Source organism: Zootoca vivipara, chromosome 12 (assembly GCF_965207765.1).
Source record: "Zootoca vivipara chromosome 12, rZooViv2.hap1.1, whole genome shotgun sequence".
NCBI classification, from domain to species: Eukaryota; Metazoa; Chordata; class Lepidosauria; order Squamata; family Lacertidae; genus Zootoca; species Zootoca vivipara.
Window position 1 is genome coordinate 17,910,169 of NC_142595.1, and position 21,782 is coordinate 17,931,950.

The following is a 21,782-nucleotide window of genomic DNA, read 5'->3' on the forward strand; positions in this document are numbered from 1 at the left end:
GGCAGTTATCTTCACGAATATACCCATTTTTGTACATGTTGGAGAACGGCGTCACAAAATTCAAAGATGTGCAAATTTCAGTGGATAGTTGTGTTCCAGCTTCAAAAACTAGGTAGTGTTACCAAGCCCTTCACAATGTACTTGTCACAACAATTATTGACACTGAGACTAACAGGTTACTTCTGCCATGATGAACTGGTAAGCAAAGCCTTTAACAGCTGACCAGCTTATATTGATGCTTCTCTTAAACTTCGAGAGTATATCCCCCTAACTTTATAACCAGAATGTATATATGAATGTATAAAGCTCTATTATCCTAGCCCCATCAATGTTCCACAAAAGTTCCAGCTATTCAATCCTCGGCTCAGGAACACAGTCTATAAATCCCCTCACCCTGCTTGGGTTCAACCATTTCTCCTTCCTGCTCCCCCCTCCTTTACCGGGTGCAGCTTCCTGGCAGAGTAATCAAGGTGCCTGATACAGAATTGCATCGATCAACAAAAGATGGGCGAGAAGGGAGGGGAGGGAGGGAGGAGCCTCCCCCGCCTTAGTTTACCTACCTACCAAGGATATAAACCCTTGGCCGAGAGAGAGCTGCTAGCAGAGGCACGGGCGACTTGAAATTTGCACCCCTCAGCATCCAGCTTTTGCACCTGTTTCCTTTTGATAGTGAGTACCTGGGACAGAGGGGCAGGAACGCAGTTGTGCTTCAATGCGTCGCGCTTCTTTTCAGGAGGAAAAGAAAGTTGTGGGGAATAGGGAATAAGAGGCCAGCTGAAGCACGACTTCATTTCTAAAATCTGTTTGGCTGTTTGCGGTTGCCAAGCACAAGATGCTCTGTGCGTTTTGGGGCAGCCAGTTCCACATTTAGATGTGAATGGGAGGAGATCTGATTTTAAAAGCAAAAGAAAAGAGCAGCTGAGGAGCGCAGATCTTCTCCTTTGACCATCTTCTCCTTAACTCCCTGAAGCCCCTCTTTCCAGCTATTTTCAACCACTGGAGGGCTTGGATATTGGAACTGATCCTGGTTTAGGGGAGAGGGTCTTGGGGGGGGGGAGAAACTGCAAGGGGGAGGAGGCCAAAAGAGGGAGGGTGGTTATCAGTGGAGTACCATTACCATCAGCCTCTACCTGCATGGCTTATTGTCAGGGATGGTGGGAGCTGCAGTTAATCAATATCTGGAGTTCCTCATCCTTGTTTTAAGGATGCTTAAAAGTCCAGTATGGAGAGGGTTAGCCATGGAAAAGTATACTTGTCTCAACTACATTGTACAAGGAGCTATTGTCTGGATTGAAAAATCTCCAATAAGCTTACGGCCAAGTGTGATTTGAACTCTCCCATGCAGGACTGGGGAGAAGGTCAATTCAGTTTGTACGTCAAGCTGAATCGATCAAATCCACACTTTCCGGAACAAGGCGTGACTAAAAACACAGCCACCCTTCAAACAAAATCCATGCTCTTCTGAATTTTGCGATGCAGTTCTAGAACCAAAGAGTGTTTGCAAAAATGGATGCGTTAGGTAAAAATGTGCAGGAAAATGAACATACTTGCAGAAATAAAATATGCAAATGCATTACATTAGGAGAAATTGCTTGCAAACGTGTACATTTATCAAAACTGCTTGCCCAAATATGTTTTTAAGGCGTCATTTGCAGTAAAATCTGAAGAATTTTTACGAAGTTTTTTTTTTAAAAAAATGCATCAGAAACATGGGAAAATGTATTTAAGATTAAGAGAAACTGAGAAATGAGAAACTCAAGGAGAACTGAAATCGACAGACCTTTCATTCGCACTCCCATATGAACCCAACACTTTCTCTTCATTATCCAAGTGAACCCTTCAGATTCTACCTTTCATATCCTCCTGTTCCGCTTGCTTTCAGTCTGCTTCCTGAGAATTAGCAGCAGGTGCTTCAAGACACAGAAACCTTAATTGCTATCTATGCCAAGCCTCATGTTATGAATGGAGAGAGAGGGGGGGCATGTCTGTAAACATGATGTTCTGGAGCATGCCTCTGCAGCACGAGGTGTTTATGCCCACACAGAACATCTGCTTTCCAGGCAGTTTAGGTAAGCCGGATGCTTAGTACGCCAGATCTTGACAAGCTGGTGACGTGTAAGACAGCTAACGTAAAACTGGTGCTTCCACGAGGGACTAGAAGCACCAGGTGCTTTTGTGGTGCAAACACTCGGTTAGCTTAGGCTGGTTTTCGGACTTTGTACACTCTTGTCTCTTTTCTGCTAGATGGTGGCCTCCCTGAAGTCCTGGCCTCTCATGATCGCTGTGACTCTGTGCATCTTGTTCTGCCTGGGAACCTTGGTAGACGCCTACCCTCAACAGCCAGAGCACCCTGGAGAAGATGCCTCCCCTGAAGAAATGGCCAGATACTTGTCAGCTCTCCGACACTACCTTAACCTGGTGACAAGGCCAAGGTGTGTGTTACTCCTGCTGCTGAATGTTGGTGGGGAATGAGCATTATGTGCAGGGCTCCAAAGGATGGGAGAGAAAGATGTAGCTTTCTTCCATCCTGAGCACATTTGCTTAACATTTCCCAGGCAAAGGCAGCAGTGGAGGTGACCCCCTATGTGGGTGATTGCCTGAGTCAAAGCAAAGTTAGTGGCCGAGGCAGTACAAGCGTTTAAGGGACGCGGTTGGCGCTGTGATCTAAACCACTGAGCCTCTTGGGCTTGCCGATCGGTAGGCCGGCAGTTCAAATCCCTGCGACGGAGTGAGCTCCCGTTGCTCTGTTGCAGCTCCTGCCAACCTAGCAGTTTGAAAGAACACAAGTAGATGGTGGGAAGGTAAACAACATTTCCTTGCGCTCTGGTTTCCATCGCGGTGTTCCGTCATGCTGGCCACACGACCTGGAAAGCAGTCAGTGGACAAATGCTGGCTCCCTCAGCCTGAAAGCAAGATGAGCACTGCAACCCCATAGTCGCCTTTGACAGGACTTAACCATCCAGGGGTCTTTTACCTTTTATTTACCTTACAGGCGCCCCTCCACTTACGCAGGGGATATGTTCCGGGCATTAGTGAAATTGCGTAAAGTGGGGAGCACTCTCTAAACACCTTTTAAACGCTCTCTCAGCCACTCTCCCTCAAATTGAGTCAATAGATTTTCCATTGTTTATCGCCAATGGCCACCACAATACAATATAAGCACAAATCACACAACTACAGAACGAAAGACCTTACGTGCGCCAGAGCAAGCAAACCTAAAATGTCCAGATTTTAAATCCAGACCAAAAAAATACTGCATCCAAAAATATACCCAGCTAAACCCGAAGCTCTGGGGTTGGCAGGAGGCTGGAAGACACATGGGAAAGCTGCTGCTGCTGCTGCTGCGATACCCCGCTCATCAGCTACAGGTTGAGGAGGCTGGGCAGCCTAAACAAAGCTCTACCGGTCTCTTCTCTACCCACAATGATGTCCTCTTCAGGCTCTGGGGAAAGAGTCCTCGCCTGCCACAAGGACTCCCCAGCTCTCTCCCACAATTTCCGGGTTTGAACTGAATTTTTAAATTATTTCCCAGCATCAGGTGTGTGTGTGTGTGTGTGTGTGTGTGTGTGTGCGCGCTAGTGCTAGTGCTAGTGCTAGTGTTCAATTCCTTGCCATGCATGCCTGCTGTCATTAAATAACAGGAGGTGGGGGCTGCCTTGTGGCTGTGGAAACCAGAGGTAGGTTGGGGAGGAGTAAAAACCCCATTTTATGTCTCCAAGGGAACAAACAGGATGGCATTAACTCAGTTATTCTTCTCCCAACTGAAGGTTTGGCAAGAGGTCCAGCCCAGAGACCTTGATGTCGGAGCTTATTTTTGGAGACAGCAGCAGCAGCAACAGTGAAGCTAGCCGCGATGACCGGCCAAGGTAAGTCCTAGCAGTGCAGGGTGCAATCATTTTTGCAGCAAACCTACCCAAGGACCTGCCTGTTTCTGACCCGGAGCCAATTCTTTCTAACCACCACAACCTTGCTAAAGGGAAGAGCAAGCTCTAGGCTTGGAGACGCATTGTGTTTTCTGTGCCATCTACTGGGAATGGGGAGGGGGGCATAGCTGCCAAGTATCCCGTATCCGCCGGGAAAACCCCTTTTTTCTTACCGTTTCCCGGCGGTCTCCCGTTTAGCGGAAAATCCCGGTATTGTCCCTTAAATCGGGACACTTGGCAGCTATGAATGGAGGAGAATTACCCGGCCATTTTTCTGGTGCCGCTTGCCCTTCTATGGGCACCAGAAAATGGCGGCACCGGAAGTCACTTCCGCGCATGACCGGAAGTTGCGTGACGCGACTTTCGGTGGCGCTTTGCCCTTCTATGGGCATCAGAAAATGGCGGCGCCGGCGCCGGAAGTCGCTTTTACGTGTTTTCGGTCATGCGCGGAAGCGACTTCCGCCGCCGCCGCCGCCATTTTCTGATGCCCATAGAAGGGCGAAGCGCCACCGGAAGTTGCGTCACGCAACTTCCGGTCATGCGCGCGCTGCCGATCCCGGATCTTTACGACCCGGACTTGGCAGCTATGGAGGGGGGCATCCCAAGTGCCTCATAAATAGAAAGAAAAGTGATTCTCAAGAGATTGGAAACCACCTTGTCTGCTCCAGGAGCAATGAGTTCTAGACCTAGAACTTCAAGATTGCCCAGCAATGGGGAAAAGCAGCTTTCTGCACGTATCTAACCCTTTTCGAAGCTAAACTGCAGACACATAGAGGAATCCCAGGAATCATGTAATATAGATTCAGGGCCTTTCATAATTCAGTCTAAGCATGGTATCGTGGTATCTAGCATGACATTTGTTGAGATCTAGAGCAGGGGGTCCCCAAATTAATTCCCGGGGGCCGGATGCGGCCCAATCGCCTTCTAAATCTGGCCCGCGGACGGTCCGGGAATCAGCATGTTTTTACATGAGTAGAATGTGTCCTTTTAAAAAAAATGCATCCCTGGGTTATTTGTGGGGCATAGGAATTTGTTCATAATTTTTTTCAAAATATAGTCCTGCTAGGTCTGAGGGACAGTGGACCGGCCCCCTACTAAAAAAGTTTGCTGACCCCTGATCTAGAGCTTATCCTAGCCCATATGCTTAAGCAAATCATGGAAGCATAGAGCTGGAAGGCACCCTGAGGATCATCTAGTCCAACCTCCTGCAATGCAGGGATATGCAGCTGTACCTTAAAGGGATCGAACCTACAACCTTGGCATTATCAGTACCACGCTCTATCCAACAGAGCTATCCAGCTGATAATGCAATGCAATGCAATGCAATGCAATGCAATGCAATGCAATGCAATAAAATAAAATAAAATAAAATAAAATAAAATAAAAGGTATATGTAAAATATATACTTGCTAATAAACCAGTTTTTTGTTTGCTTTGGGTTCTGCAGGTAGATGGTCTTGGCTTTTGGGACAGGGAGGTGCAGTGAATTGTACTTGACCTTCTTCCTCCAATTCTCTGCATTCACAACTATTTCTTTCTTTTTTGCAGGTTCGAAGACTCCAACATGTGGTAACGATCTCGATGCTCCTCAGCCGGCGGTCCATCTGCTTCTTCTTTTTAAACAGGCAAATCGTTGTGTTCATTTTGCATTTCTCAAAACCAATTAAGCTGTGATGATTTAAAGAGAGCCCCGTCCATTCCCCAGCTCAGCTTTCTCCATCCAATACTGAAGAGGCTTGGGAAAGAAACTCTCACTGCATCCCCCCTCCGAAAGACAACAAGAGTGCAATGAGCCAGGCCTCTTTCTTCCTACAAGCCAACAGGGGGTGCCAGAAGAGTGCTTGTAAGACCCACCAGTACAAGGCCTCATTAGGTCTACTCTGGGTTGTCCTGAACATCATGTGTGGGGGTGTGAATAGGAGTATGTGTGTGTAAATGTATGTATTTTTAATTATTTCGGTTTGTCTCAAGAATAAAAAGCAAGTTTGATGGAGAAGCTTGTTGCATTCCTCCCTTTGTTCCCAACCCACTGAAGTGGGACAGTCTTTTGGTGCCGGGGTACAGGAAACTGCTACAGCAATACTCCAAATATACTAGAGAATTCCAACTGGGAAACAGAATCCTGGGAGCCACACAATACTGCCCACAGTTCTTGGACAGATAATTGAAAGCCTGGAGTCATCCACATCAATGTTGCTCCAAAATTCACTTGGAAACATACGTAAGTGTAAGACTAGCCAATGCTCAACAAATGCAGGAAGTAGAAGTGGTAGAATTTTGAGGTAGAAATGTGGACCGTACCACCTCCAGTTGAAGATGTGGGGTACCATTTTTCAAGTCCTTGTCATGCCAAAATGTCCTCCAAGGAGAACCCTTTCTCTACTGCAGAGAAAGCCTCCAGTTCTACCCTTTGGTTTCTGTGCCCGTTTTCTATGTCCAGAGAAGCTTCTGATGGAGGAGAGCATTAAAAAACAACAACAAAAAACCATGATTCCCCTGCTTACTGTCTGAAGTAGAACCAACCATCTATTCTGATATCTCATTCTGGTGACTGGGTAGGCCGGGTTCTGTCCTTCATGTATGGCTTGAACAATGGTCCCCTCTCTTCTTCCCCACACCCCTTTAAATATTTGAATCTGTCACCTTTCCCAGTGGCATAACGTGGTTTGCCAGCACCCGCAGCTACACAGAGGGGGTGGGTTGGAAATGGTCTCGATTAGTGTTTGTTCCACTTCAGCACTAATGATCAAGTTTCCTCAGGGGAAAGCAGCCTGGCAAATGGAGGTATGCAGAAGCCCTAAGTCAGGCATCCCCAAACTTCGGCCCTCCAGATGTTTTGGACTACAATTCCCATCTTCCCCGACACTGGTCCTGTTAGTTAGGGATCATGGGAGTTGTAGGCCAAAACATCTGGAGGGCCACAGTTTGGGGATGCCTGCCCTAAGTCAAGATTGGCTCCCAAGGTGGCCTACACATCTCTACCACAAAAAACCCCCACAATCTAATTTATGTCAAATGGTTATAACCAAACCTTTTCCAAAAGGTGGCTTAGAATATCATGTAAGATATAAAAACACATGCACCAACAGGCAAATCATGGAAGAACAGCAACGTCATCAAAATATAAGCAAGTTAAATATCTAGAGTTAGCACGTTATAAAATAGTGATTAAAAGGGACACCATTAATATAATACACAAAAGAAGAAAACGATATGCTTTAAAAATATGAGAGTCCCCCCCCCCCGCTGAATTCCCCTTACTGAAAGTCGCTGTACCTTAATGGATTTATTTACTTGATTTATCTTTTAAAAGGGCCTCTTCCTATTTTTTAAATAAAAAAGTTCAAGACGGCTTACAGCGGTGAAACACCGTACAGTATAGAAAACATGTCAAAAAGTTCATAAGGCACCATTCTGTGACAGTAGAACATTAGTTCCCAATGAGGAAATATTTCAGCAGCTATGAAGTTTCCTATCAACATGTGATGAGGAGAAAAGCAACTCTGAGCAGAATTTCCCTCTCTACTAATCTCTTAGTGATACAGGAACCTTCCTGGGTGTGATCCTGGCTAATGTAGCTCCTCTCAGTTTTTTATAAAAAGCACACACACACACCCATATGTTTGGGGCAGTAGGTCTCAACCTCCCAGGCAAGCTTCCTTTCTTAAAAGAAAAAAGAAAAGAAAAACACCCTTGTACAATTGCTTGTGTCCTGGAACCAGAGATGCAACTGGGAGGGTGCAGAGTGGCCCCGAGGTTTAAATTAAAGTGGAGGAGAAGAAGAAGAAGGAAAACCAAAGCCTTGCAGTTTGGTTTTCTGCAGCCTCTCTCTTATAGAAGGAATTTGTAGTACAGTAGATTTTTTTATCCTTTGAGGTAATGCTAGGGTTGCCATACGACTGGGATTAGACCGCTGAAAATAGTGTCTGGGACTTTGAGGCTGATTGCCTAAAAAAAAGCTCAAGAGTTCCCTAAAAAAAATGCTCAACAACTTTTGTGTCCTGGATTTTACTTCTAGAAACATGCTCTGCTCCACCTCACTCTCAGCTTCCATTCTGGAGGATATCATTATTGAATCTGCGTTCGTGTGCTAGGCCTGGGGTTTGTTCCTCCTCCATCCATCAATTTTGTATGCCCCATTGCCTCTTTTGACCTTGGTTCCCCTGTTCGATTTGGTTCTACAAAGGTGTTCATCCCCCAATCATCAGATTCTCAGTCACCTTTCCTTTTCTGTTGAGTTGGAGAAGAGGGAAACCTCCCCTTTCCACCTCTATTTCAGCTGCTTTCAAAGAGGGAGCAAGGGCTCCAGGTTTTTCCTCCTCCCAAACCTTCCTGCAAAGCAGAGATTCAGGAGGCGGCAGTTGTTGTCTTTTGTAGCTAGTTCCAGGTGTTGTCTTTTGTAGCTAGTTCCAGGTGCTGTCTTCTTAGATGGGAGCAGGCCCACCTCCCGCAGTGGAGCAGGCGCTTGCAATTTTTATATTCCCACAAGGCAAGAGAGACTCGTGAGTGAGTGTTCCACACCTTGTCTTTCAAAGCTTGGCAGGAGGAGCGGAGCAACTTGTTGGGACATCTTTGCTGCTTCTGAACTCTCTGCCTGCTGCTGAACCTGAAGCATTACTTGCCTTGCCTGAATAAGCATTTATTTCTTACTTCCAAGTAACACCCTCTCTCTGTGAGTGTTGGGCAAAAGTCAGGACGCATACAAATGCCTTATTTCCTGCTTCATTGTAGTCCCCTTTGCTGGCTGTTTTTCCAGAAATATACTCCATTGTCCCAGAAGCAATATGTCATCTCCATGAAGGATTCTCTTACCCATCTTCATTTCTCCCACTGAAATAGATATACTGACATTTCAGGCAACTTTGCCACCACTCTGTAAGGCTCCACCATTTCTAAGTGTTTAGAAATCCACAGACTAGAGGGAATTTCAGCAGGTGTAGCTTGCGTACAAGGACAGGGCTCTGGCATCTTTAATAGGCACCTTTTATCATATGTGGTAGAAGTGTAAGGTAGTAAAATAACTTTGGGAAATGATATATAATGAATTGAAAAAAATGATTAAAACAATTTTTCTTAAAAAAAAAAACCTCAAAGCCTTTCTTTCAGGAATTCTAGGTGCCAAAATCCCAAAAGAGCAGAAAATACTATTTATATATGCAACTATGGCTGCACGGATATTATTGGCCCAGAGATGGAAAGAAGATAAAGCCCCGACCAGAGAAGAATGGAAGATTAAGTCGATGGATTATGCTGAAATGACTAAAATGACCAGGAGAATCGGAAATCAGGAAGAGCAAAATTTTAATAAGGAATTGCGAAATTTTAAAATTTATCTTAAAGACCATTGTAAACAGTTAAAAATCATTAGCAGGATTGGAATATCACTTGTAGTTTAATGGTGAATTTTGGATATAACAGAGATATAAAAGATCTGGATTATTAGAAAAGAAGCAGGAGGAAATGATTAACAATAGGACCCACAAAGGGAAGTCCAGGAGATTCTTTGGAATCTTGTCTTTATGTTGTTATGTTGGATACGTGTGTGTAAAATTGTAATCTGAAAAACCAATAAATAAATAAAAAATAGATAAATAAATAAATAAATAAATAAATAAATAAATAAATAACAACAGCAAAATTCACAGCTATTAATGAAAGGTGCAGAGTCCTTTTGCATCTGTCCACCCTAGAGGTTTGAAAAGAGATGTCCTTGCCAAGGGTGGAGGGCCAAAATTCTGAACACTTGACACTTGCGTAACTTTGGAGTCTAAATTCATACTTGCCATACTGTTGAAGCTAGGGGAGAAGAAAGAAGCAGGCAGTTGACACCTGCTGGAAATCGGACAGCTACTGCAAGGACAAATAAAATGAAATAAAATGCCCTTATATTCTGGATGCACAGCTGGGATTCTGGGACTTCGTGAATACTGGGGTGCCACCTGCTGGATGCAGGCAGCAGCAAGAAAGTTCAATTCAGCTGCAGCGTAACATCTTATTCTTAGAAGAAACAACCCTAAAACTCACCAAGAGGGCCAGGTTGCAGCAAACGGAAGCAGATGTTTCTTGGCACGACGTAAGCCCAAATCTGTGGCCTGTTGCAGTCTCAGACTGGAATTAAGGAGGTGCGATGGAGGCATGATTAAATTTAGACGATGCTCAGATTGCACCCAAAGTCTACTGGGGCAAAGTCGCAGCGGCTGCTCTCCTTCTGAAAAACACAGCAGCCAGCCAGCAGTTTTTTTAAAAATCTGCCTCTGGCATTAATCAGCTTTCAGGTCATAGATAGCGACATCTGTTTTTCTCCCTTTCTTTCGTTGAACCCGAAGAAGTTCACCCGCTTGGACCGCTTGTTAAAGATCTGTTTTGAAAATGCCTTTCTGAAGACGGAAGGGAAACTTAGCTGAAAGTTGCGTCAAAGGTCTTTCTCTAAAGGATCAAGGGGCGGAGGGACTGCAGACAGCCCCCCCCCCGTCCGTCTGTTGCTTTTTCTTGGCACGTGTTGCCAAATTCAACATTGCTTTCTCCAATTTTCACCCAATGTGTTAGTCTTCAAGGAGTTTAATAGACAGACACTTAGCACACCTCGACCTAAGTGAAATTATTGCATGTGTGGAAAGAGGTTTCCATGCAGGGATCTGCTGCGCTTGATGTGGGAATGGGAGAACTGGTCAGTTTTGGCCTATCTGTTTTCCATTTTTACAATCTTAAGTTCAGTTCTGTGCATTTCCACATCTGTTAACTTTTTTTTAAAGTTCCTTGTGAAAATTCACCGGAATGTTAGTGCTAATTTCTCCTAACGTGTACTTTTTTTGCAAAGCGATTTCCCCTCATGCAATACATTTTTATCTGTTATTTTTACCAGTATATGTATCCTTACATTAAATTTAACCCAATATATGCCATTTTGCACACATTACTTGGCTGGAGAACAACATTACAAGATTTGGATGGTTGTGTTTTGATTTGTGCATTGTTTCGGAAAGTGAAAATTATTTGCGTAGGCTTGCTTATATACGTGAACTGAATTGGATTTCTCCACCCATTCCTACTCCACACACACACACACACACACACACACACACACACACAGAGAGAGAGAGAGAGAGAGAGAGAGAGAGAGCCTCTTTCACAGGGAGTAAAACCCAGAAAACTAGCAACACATACATAATTATACAAGTACAGTGGAACCTCTACTTACAAATAACTCTACTTATGAATGTTTCTACTTACGAATGGAGCTCTGTCCGCCATCTTGGATGCGGTTTAGATAGGATTTTTCTACTTATGAATTTTTAGATAGGGTTGCTTCGACTTACGAATTTTGTCTCCCAATGCATTCCTATGGGATTCTGACTTACAATTTTTTTCGAATTACGAATGTGCGTTCGGAACGCGTTAAATTCATAAGTAGAGGTACTCATAGTAGCTCATAGATACGTTCACATGGAAGTTTTTAAGTGAAGCACTATGCACTTCCATATGCTCAGCCTTCTGTGATTTATACAGTTCTCTGAATCTTAGCGCTGTGGATCCCTGGTCTTAGTGCTGTGAGCGTTGTGGATCCCTGGCCTTAGTGCTGTGGGAGTCCCAAAACGCAAAGGGGATATATATATGGATGGAAATGGTTTATTGAATATTTACAGATGAATTATTAACAGATAAAAATCATTGGCAGGATTATTGTAACAATCTGCAGTTTTATAAGAGTATATATTTAAAGAAGATGAATAAATGAGCAAATTAAGTTAATTTAGATAGGGAGAAGATATTAAAAATAAATTTAGGGAACCGCAGAAAGAAGGGGATGGAAGTCATGTTTTGAAATGTCAAAATGAATGTAAAACTGGTGAAATGTATAAACTTGAAAAGTATAAACAAATAAATAGAATGGAAGAAGGTCAGACATATTCATATTGAAAGCACACCCATTTCCCACCCCCCTTTAATATATAGCAAAGCAGTGTTTTTATTGACACCAGGATACCTTTCTCTCCCAGGGCCAACTGGATTGCAGCAGGAGAGAAAAGAGTTAAACAAACTGCTGCATTCTAAAACTAGAAAGATTGCCTTGCAGCCATTAATCGTTCGATTAAACCAACACAGATCCCCAAGTGACCCATTTGGCATCACATGTAAAAAGCTGTAACCCTGTATATGCTTATCAGGGGGTAAATCTCATTGGACTCAATGGGAGAAGAGGTTTTGGATGGTATCCTTGCCGTCAGTGTGGCCTATGAAGTTCACAGATCTCTTTGGTTTTATTTCATTATTTGCCTCTCGTTAGCACTGAGACTATTATCAGTACTTTTTTGATAATAGTTCTAGCAGGACCATGAAGACACAGTATGATGAAAGCTTACCTTTCCATTTAAATTAGATAAAAAATTAGGATTCCAATCAGAAAAATCGAAATTAGAGACGGAGTTATTAGAGACAGATCACAAGAATTTGTCCAGAATGTATAATTTGTTGTTAGAATGGCATTTGAAAGATGAGCAAACAAAATCAGTTATGATTGAATGGGCCAAGGATCTGGGTCATAATGTGATGATGTCGGAGTGGGAAAAATTGTGGAAGAAAGGTATGAAATTTACGGCTTGTACGGTGTTGAAGGAAAATTTGATGAAAATGATGTATAGATGGTATCTGACGCCGGTCAAGCTAGCTAAAATGTACCACAAAAGCGACAATAAATGTTGGAAATGTAAACAGGATGTTGGCTCATTCTACCATATGTGGTGGACATGCCCTAAGATAAAAGGCTTCTGGGAAATGATTTACAATGAATTGAAAAAGATGTTTAAGAACACATTTTCGAAAAAACCGGAAGCCTTTTTGCTTGGAATAATTGGGGAAGAAATCCCCAAGGATGATGTTAATCTGTTTATGTATGCCACCACAGCCGCTAGGATTTTATTAGCAAAATATTGGAAAAAAGAAGAATTGCCTTCGAAGCAGGAATGGCAAATGAAAATGATGGACTATATGGAATTGGCAGAATTGACAGGAAGACTCCGGGACCAGACAAATGACAAAGTTTCAAAGGACTGGAAGAAATTTAAAATGTATATAGGGAATGTATTCGATAATTAGAGTTTGAAAATCCAGGAAAGTAAAGAGGTTAAGGCATTAGGGAAACAATAGAAGATTTAAAGTTTGAAATTAGGGTAAATGATATGAAGATGAATTAACTTAGAAGTTTTAAAGGGATTGCATGATGGGAAAGAAGATGATTTAGAAACTGCTATAGAAGTTCAAAAAAATGGAAAACAGATAGTAGGGAATTGGGGAAGCCTGAAGACAATGAGTATTATAATGGATGGGAAATGATATATTTTTCTGTTATATTTTTGTATTTTGTATTTTGATGTTTTTGATATGTTTTTGTATTTTGTATTTTGTATGTTTGTTGTATGTTTGTTGAAAAAATGTTCAATAAAAAATATTATAAAAAAGAAAGAAAGCTTACCTTTCCCTCTTTCAGTCTAAACCAGGCATCCCCAAACTGCGGCCCTCCAGATGTTTTGGCCTTCAACTCCCATGATCCCTAGCTAACAGGACCTGTGGTAAGGGATGATGGGAATTGTAGTCCAAAACATCTGGAGGGCCAAAGTTTTGGGGATGCCTGGTCTAAACAGAAGTTGCTTGTTTTTTCGTTACTACTCTATGGACCTGAAGAACAGAATGAGTGTCCAAACCAGAAATTTTCAGGCCCTGTTGTGAAACCAGCTTTCCAGGAATGAAGTGGAGGGAAGCTGGAGGCAAGTAGTGGGAACTGAGCATTTCACTTTGCACCAAGAAAGAGAGGTTTGTCGAGGGTGAAGGATCAGGCCTCTGAGACTTAAAAATAGTAGCACTCTCTGAATGATTACCACTTGACGGATTACTGCAGGCAACATATATCTCCTACTTAGGGTTGGGGAGGAAATTCAATTCCATTTGCATCCCATCTATCAAATTTGCCATTTCCAAAAATGAATGAGAACTGAAACACAGCCACCTTTTGAAGTTTTCACTCCTCTGAATTTTGCGATGCAGCTCCTCAACCCAACAGTGCTTGCAAAAATGCAAATATCAGGAAGGTGTAAATAAAAATCGGCATATCATTGAAAATAACGTACACACCATGAGCTATAACACTAGATGCTTTGTGCTTCTGTTTTTTTTTCCTTTCCCCCCTTTTAAAGGTGATTCTTTCCATTTTATCTTCAGGTGGACCAAAAACAAATAGATAATTAATCACTCGCATTTAGGGGGGCGGGAACCCACGATCTAGTTCTTGCCAGAAAAATGTTTTCAGGTGGGTGAACTGCCAGGGGAGGGACGGAACCCGCTGGTTGCAAAGGGCTATTAAGTGTCCCCTTTATGCTGGGTGGGGGTGAGAGGGGGGAGGGGGGAAAGGGTATAAAAATCCCCCAAGAGCTGCCACAGATTGAGACCGAGAGGCAACACAGAAGGACCCACCCAGGACAGCACATTCCTGTTTCCAGCTTCCAAAAGGCTCAGGGTAAAAAATTTGGTGTGGTTGGGATGAAGCACCTGGGACCAATTTCTCTAGTCAGGTGTCTTGCTTGGAGGAAATTTCCTTTCAAGGCTCTTGAAATCCTGCTGTGCACCCTGATACTTCCCTGGCTTGTAGGTACAAGAGGGAACAACTATAGGATTTTCTCTCTCCTTTCTTTGCCAGCTTCTGCTGGGGAAACGGGTCCAGGCAGAAGCGGGGAGTGTTTGGCCCTACTGATGGAAAGGTCTTGGGAGGTGATAAAAGTATTTTCTTTTTCGATCATAATTTTTATTCATTAAAAAAAAAATTCACAGCTAGCAAAATTCACTGGAAGAATTAGAGGACAAGCAAAACAAAAAATAAAAAAGAATGGAGGATCTTTGATGAGTATATATTGAATGATAAGATATCCTAAATCCAAACGGCAGAACAAAATTGAACCTAAATTGAAGTTAAAGGGTAGATTATATGTTAATAGAATAAGAAATATGCGATATAGTAAGGTTAATATATGTAAATTACAGAGAGAAGAATTGGAAGTCAGCATAGAGAAGATGTAAATGATTAATTTATATTTTTGCTCCTTTTTTTCTTTTTTCTTTTCCTATTGTATATGATTTATATATGCAGAATGTTTTTTGAGTAAACACGTTGTGTGTTAATGTTTTTAAAGAAAGAAACTAATAATTTTTTTTTAAAAAAAAATAATTTTTATTCGTTTTCAGTTACAGCAATCCAATAATAGCCTCATTATAACAATACCAAATTATAACACAATTAATAATACCAATCATTGAGATGCCAAATTATGCAAATTAAGATGCCCCCGTGTGCTAGAATTAATGGTTTGATTATTTTCTTTGTCTCTGCGTTCCAAAATCTTACCCATTTCAATTATGCTCTAGTCCAAATACCAATCCCTTATATCGCAACGGCAGTTTTAACGACTTCCATTCGTATTGACGTACTGAATGATTTCTACATCTACAGATGAAGCATTCAAACTCTCTCCTTCCTATGTGTGGCAATTTTTCTGTCCGTAGTGTTTCTTCCTGTCTTTGTAATATATTATGCCAGGTGTTGCTGCTCTCCATCATGCCTTGGGAGGTGCTAGTGTACCATTTTTGTTTCAGAAGATCTGCTTTGCTCCGCCCCTGGTTCATTGCTTGCAGTTACCAAAGTCACACTGTCCCAGTAAATTTTCTGTTTCTGCCATCTTTATCTCAGATAAAAGTGTCTTGCTTGGAGGAAATTTCCTTTCAAGGCTCTGTCACCAGCTGTGCATTCTGAGACTTTCCTGGCTTGTGGGGCGGGAGGAGATTTTCTCTCTCCTTTCTTCGCTAGCTACTGCTGGGGAAATGGGTCCAAGGAGAAACGGGGAGTGTTTGGCACCAGCAATGGTCTTGGGAGGTGATAAAATATTTTTGACCATTCTGTTTTTCCACATGTGGTGGGAGTGTGAGAGGATTAAACAATTTTGGGATTTGGTTTATAATGAATTAATTTTTTTTTGAAATGCACGTTTCCAAAAAAAGCCAGAGGCCTTTTCGCTGGGATTAGTGGACAAAGAAATTCCAAAAATGGATTTAAGATTTTTCATGTATGCCACTGTGGCTGCTAGGATTCTTATCGCCCAGAAATGGAAAACAAATGAAATCCCATCTATTACAGAGTGGCAAACGAAGGTTTTAGAATTTATGGAATTAGCCAAACTAACTAACTAGGTTCAGGACCTAGAAGATGTGAAGTTCCGATTAGAATGGAGTAAATTTATAGAATACGCTAAGGGCAATTACAAGGGTATGAAAACGTTAGTGGTAATAGCATAACTTCTACAATGATGTAAATATGATGTAAATAGAGAATACGAAATAGGATTGATATAATTTACCATTCGGTGGAAGGAAGGAAGTCAAATGTTTTGGATTATATGTATTGTTGAATCATTGTTATGATTAATGAAAACGAATATATATATATATATATATATATATATATATATATATATATCTATCTTCATTCTGAACTATCAAGTGCAGCCTGCTGAGGGTGGAAGAAAGGCTTCACATACAAGTCTGTGTGCTTCCATGAAACTTTTGGCTGGCCTGAGAGGTGAAAAGAAGGATGGGCTTTGATCTGGTCCAAGATGGCTCAGAGCTCATCCTTTTGGGCGGCGCTTTCAGAGCATGGGTCCACACTTTAAAGCTCCGTGTCCAGGCGGCGTTTCCCCCTGCCCGGGAAAACCTATGTTTTACCGCTTGAGCTGAGCAAATGCCATTCTTCGGAAAACCCAGTTGTCATTTGCTCTAATCAAACATGAGTTTTTCTGGACAGAGAGAGAGAGAGAGAGAGAGAGAGAGAGAAAGAAAGAAAGAAAGAAAGAAAGAAAGAAAGAAAGAAAGAAAGTGTTCAGACACAGAGCTTTAAAGGCTGCATCTGTGCCTAGAAACATAGCACAAAAGTCAGAGTGAGCCCTTAGGTTCACTGTAAAGGTAAAGGTAAAGGGACCCCTGACCATTAGGTCCAGTCGTGACAGACTCTGGGGTTGCGCGCTCATCTCGCATTATTGGCCGAGGGAGCCGGCGTATAGCTTCCAGGTCATGTGGCCAGCATGACAAAGCCGCTTCTGGCAAACCAGAGCAGCACATGGAAACGCCGTTTACCTTCCCGCTGTAGCGGTTCCTATTTATCTACTTGCATTTTGATGTGCTTTCGAACTGCTAGGTTGGCAGGAGCTGGGACCAAGCAACGGGAGCTCACCCCGTCACAGGGATTCGAACCGCCGACCTTCTGATCAGCAAGCCCTAGGCTCAGTGGTTTAACCACAGCGCCACCTGGGTCCCTAGGTTCACTGTATCAGATGCAAAAGGATAAGGTTGCCGTAATGTTTATGAGTCTTAAAACAGGCACCAAGGAGGAGGATTAATGCTGTAGAACATGTCCAGCATTGAGGTCAGCACTCATGTGCATCGGCCTGCCTAGCTTCACACAGTTTCCAGATCCTCCAAGTCTCCCTATTTCCCAGGGACAGTCCTGGATTTACAGAAGCCGTCCCACTTTTATGACTTGATCCCGGAATGTCCTGCTTTTCCTTAGGACGTTCCTAATTTCATTGGAGGGTATGGAGTTATGTGACCCCTGAGCCAAGGAGATAAGTAACTAGACTACCTTTAGAAGACTTCTGAAGGCAAATCTGAAAGGTTTTTTTTTTTTAAAAAAAAATGCTTAATGTTTTATTATGTTTTCATATATGTTGGGCAACCCAGGGCAGGCTATAAATAATAAAATGATGATGATGATTGAATAGGATGTCCCTATTTTCATCGGAGAAATGTTGGAGGGTATGAGTTCCCCATACACTAGCTCATATTGAACTTACACAATTCCATGGACATAGCAATGTGTGGTTAATAAAACAATCTATGGCCTTTTAAACTGTTTTTGTGTGTGTACTGTTTTTTGTTAGTTACTATTTATGTATTTTTGTGTCTTTATAATGTAAACTGCCCTGTGATCCTCGGATGTAGAATAATAATAATAATAACAACAACATCAAATTCTTCTTATGAACAGTAGTGCTCTAGCTAGTTAGCTACATATACTGTAATAAGGCTTAGTGATGTTGACATCCATTGCCTCCCAAGATGCCTTGGTAGCATTCAGACTTTTCCCTCCCCTTCCCAATACAGATGATCGCTCCACGGAGATTCCGCCTCTCCTTCTTCACCTTCGCTTGCTGTCTGGCTGTGTTTCTCAGCCACATTGGGGACACGGCACGCATTGCTCCCGAATTCCCCGGCAAAGATGCTCCACTCGACCAACTGGTTCAATATTACAACGAGTACCAGCAATACCACAACTCAATCAACCGTCCCAGGTTAAGCGAAATGCATTTAATTCTTCATGCAGACCCCCTTTTTACCTTCTAGAGCATTTTGAGAAACCAGGGCCGTCTTAAGCATATGCGTCGCTGGGGTGCAAAGATCCTCCTGGCACCCCACCCCCACCCGCGGTTGCCCAGAGTTGTCAACCTTTTTTTAGGGAGCTGACACCATGCTTATCTCTGCTCTACAAAAGAAAACCGGAAACATAAGGAGCCCGGCGCAACAAACCAGCCCGAAGCGTCGGCGACTGAGTGAAGCCGGGCGCCTCATGGTGTAAGCAGCGTGTACTGGGCAGGCCTCTCCATGGCCCTACGCCAAAGCAGCGTGTACTGGGCAGGCCTCTCCATGGCCCTACGCCAATCCCAGGCATGCAGGAGGGCAGAGCTGGCTGGCCACCTCAGTGCCTCGCTAGCTTGCTCGCCCCCAAACTTGCAGCGCAAAGCTGCTCGCAGCAGAAGAGCCCACTGCGGCGCTCCAACTGACGGGTGGGCTCTTCCCCGGACTCCAACTCTCAGGGCCCGGACTCTCGGCCTGGCGCCCCTGATAGCCCAGTGTCTGGGTGCCCCACACCCCTGGTGCCTATGGTTATGACGGCCCTGTGAGAAACGCTCCACAAGACTCGCTAGTTCTCATTAAAAGGCAGAATGCAGAGAGAGAGAGAGAGAGAGAGAGAGAGAGAGAGAGAGAGAGAGAGAGAGAGAGAGAGAGATTGTGGTACTGTATAGGAATGAATTGTTGTTGGTGATGGTAAAGACCGTTTGACAAACCAGCTTTTCATCTTCACCCAGATATGGTAAGCGATCTAGCAGTCAGGCAGTCTGCGGAGATCCAAGCGCCAGATTGGACTGTTCATACTGACAAGTAAGTTTTATTTTTGGAACTGGTGCAGATTTCTCAGACGCATTTCCCAATCCACTTTCCACCCATACACACATTTCTGCAAGCAGTTCCCCCCGAATATAGTGCACTTTTCTGGGTTGTTAGGCTAATATATCTGCACATGTTTTGCTAATGCACACATTTTTGACCTCATTGTTTTGGTTGGAGAACTGCATTGCAAAAATAAAATAAAATAAGATAAGATTAAAAAAAACAACAACCTGAATGTCAAAGGATAGTTGTGTTTCAGCCTGCTTATTGGTTTGAGAACTGCCAATTAGATGGTTTCTCATTAGAATGCAAGCAAAGTTGGATTTCTCAACTTTGGAATTTGCTGCCAAGGAGTGTGGTGGAGTCTCCTTCTTTGGAGGTCTTTAAGCAGAGGCTTGACAGCCATATGTCAGGAATGCTTTGATGGTGTTTCCTGCTTGGCAGGGGGTTGGACCCTTGTGGTCTCTTCCAATTCTATGATTCTCCCCACATTGATTCGGTTGTGAAGGAATATGGCATGCTGGAAGATAGAGTCCTTGGTTTTTGCCTTCGATGTGTTTGAGCATATCCTTTTGCTGGAGTACTTTTGTCCCCAGTGTAGGGTTGCCGTATTTCAAGAGGTAAGAATCCAGACAGAAAAAGTTGTTGAGCCATCAGCCGCTGCCTGTGCTGGTGCCAGAGCCCAGGCCAATTGCGCCGGAGCCCAAACATGAACCTGATTGCAGGCGCACAACATAATATCAAACAACAACAACAAAACCGAAACTCAGACAATTGCATTAAATTGTAGAAATGGGCATGTAGGCCCCCGCAAAGAGGATATTTCCGGGATTTCGTGGATGTATGGCAACCCTACCCAAATGGCTGTCAACATCAGGCCCTGATTGTTGGGACAAGCATTGTGGTTTGCATGTAGGGATATGGTTTGCATCAAGTTGACTGGGCCTGTGACAGATGAAGGCCCAAATGACCTTTCTGGGTGGACAGGAGCTATAACACAATAGGATTCACAGGTGTAGCCTAAGGTGTCAGCGGCTCCTGGTTGGTTGCCCAGGAAAGTTTCTTGCTCTCCTTTTTTTATTTCAATCTTTACAGAGAGAGGCTATAGTACCCAGCCTCTTGGATAATGGCGTGGTCCCAAGTGAATTCTCCACACCCGGTCTCTCCCACTTCCTCATTCGTCATTCTCATCATCTCCTCTACTGTCAGGGACCATGCTGAGGAGGGCTGCACTGAGGAGGAATGGTGGGAGCGTCCCCCTGATCCGGATCCTGAATCTTCCCAGGAGCAGGAGGACAGTATAGATTTGGAACAGTGGTTTGCAGAGGGACATAGTTTAGAAGGCAGAAGCTGGGAAATACAGGATGGGGAACAGCTAGGAGAAGAAACACTGGGAGAGAGAGGGTTAACAGATTCACAGTTTCTGGACAGCATTCCTTTGCTCAGCCCAGGGTCAAGAAGAGCTCAGAAAATGTCAGAACAGAAAGCACAGAGGGTACAAACTCAGATTACAAGACTTAGATTAATAGGGACGGAGGGGGTGTAAGCCTTAATTGGGAACACTGCCATTCTGGGTAGATGCATCCTTTTGGCCTTCGCTGTGTTTATTTTAAAAAAACTAACTGGTAAGAATTCCCTTTCATTTGATCTGCTTATTTATGGCCATGGGGGAAGAAGCCAATTCCCTGATGCCTGACATCTAGGGGTGCTGAAATGTGCCGTCTTTGAGCTCTTTGCTCTCCTACTTTCAAGGTTCGCCAGGTTCTGGGAGATGTAGGGTCTGGGCTGCTTTCTAAGGACCATGTGTAAGCTGGGTGTTGTTGTGGCTCTCCCATGATTTCCCAGCTTTCCCCCTCATCTGCCTCTGAGCTGTGACCGCCTTCAAATCCCAGTTCAAAATCTATACTGTCTTCCTCTTCCTCCTCCCTGGAAGGGTCAGGATGGGGAGGATGTCTCCACCATTCCTCCTCTGCCCAGTCCCTGATATAAGGAGAGATGGGGAATCTCCCACTCGCAGCTTCTATTGGATTCTTCCATTGCTTCTTTCATGGACAGGTCCACAAGGAGGATGGCTGCAAGCCTTCCAGACAGAACCCTGATTTGCTCCATGATCCTCTTCACCTGACTTCTTCATATGATGGCTGCCTGCTTCCGAGCAAGACATTCCCTACTGGGCATTCCCTTCCTCTCCTCTTCAACTAACTGTTGAATTTAATCATTATAATAAAGCAAGATTCTTGTTGCAATCTGGTCGCCTTTCAATGTGCAACCACTGAAATCAAGTGCGGACACATCTTGCAGTATCTGCTGTTGAAGTGCTTTGGTGGTACAGTCATACCTCGGTTTAAGTATGCTTTGGTTTGAGTACTTTCAGTTTAATTACTCCACGGACCCATCTGGAACGGATTAATCCACTTTCCATTACTTTCAATGGGAAAGTTCACTTCAGGTTAAGTATGAGTGTAATTGGTTCTGGAAGTCCGTACTTAACCTGAAGCGTACTTAACCTGAAGTACTTAACCTGAAGTACGCTTTCCCTAAACAGGGCTGCCTTCAGATGCCTTCAGAAGGCCCTCTGCCTAGTTCCATGTAACCTCACTT

At 43.5% G+C, this 21,782-nt stretch overlaps 1 protein-coding gene and 1 long non-coding RNA gene across 2 annotated transcripts; both read left to right on the forward strand.

Annotated features, from left to right (window-relative positions):
• The first annotated feature begins 573 nt into the window (after positions 1–573).
• On the forward strand, positions 574–5,936 carry LOC118095042 (goannatyrotoxin-Vere1-like). Its single transcript, XM_035135913.3, has 4 exons — positions 574–669; positions 2,245–2,432; positions 3,768–3,866; positions 5,472–5,936. The coding sequence occupies exons 2-4, from the start codon at positions 2,245–2,247 to the stop codon at positions 5,494–5,496; spliced, it is 312 nt and encodes a 103-aa protein (XP_034991804.1). The 5' UTR covers positions 574–669; the 3' UTR covers positions 5,497–5,936.
• Positions 5,937–14,365: 8,429 nt separating this feature from the next.
• LOC118095879 (uncharacterized) lies at positions 14,366–21,421 on the forward strand. Its single transcript, XR_004693835.3, has 4 exons — positions 14,366–14,430; positions 18,117–18,304; positions 19,100–19,172; positions 21,237–21,421. It is a non-coding gene; the product is annotated as an uncharacterized LOC118095879 (long non-coding RNA).
• The last annotated feature ends 361 nt before the right edge of the window (positions 21,422–21,782 follow it).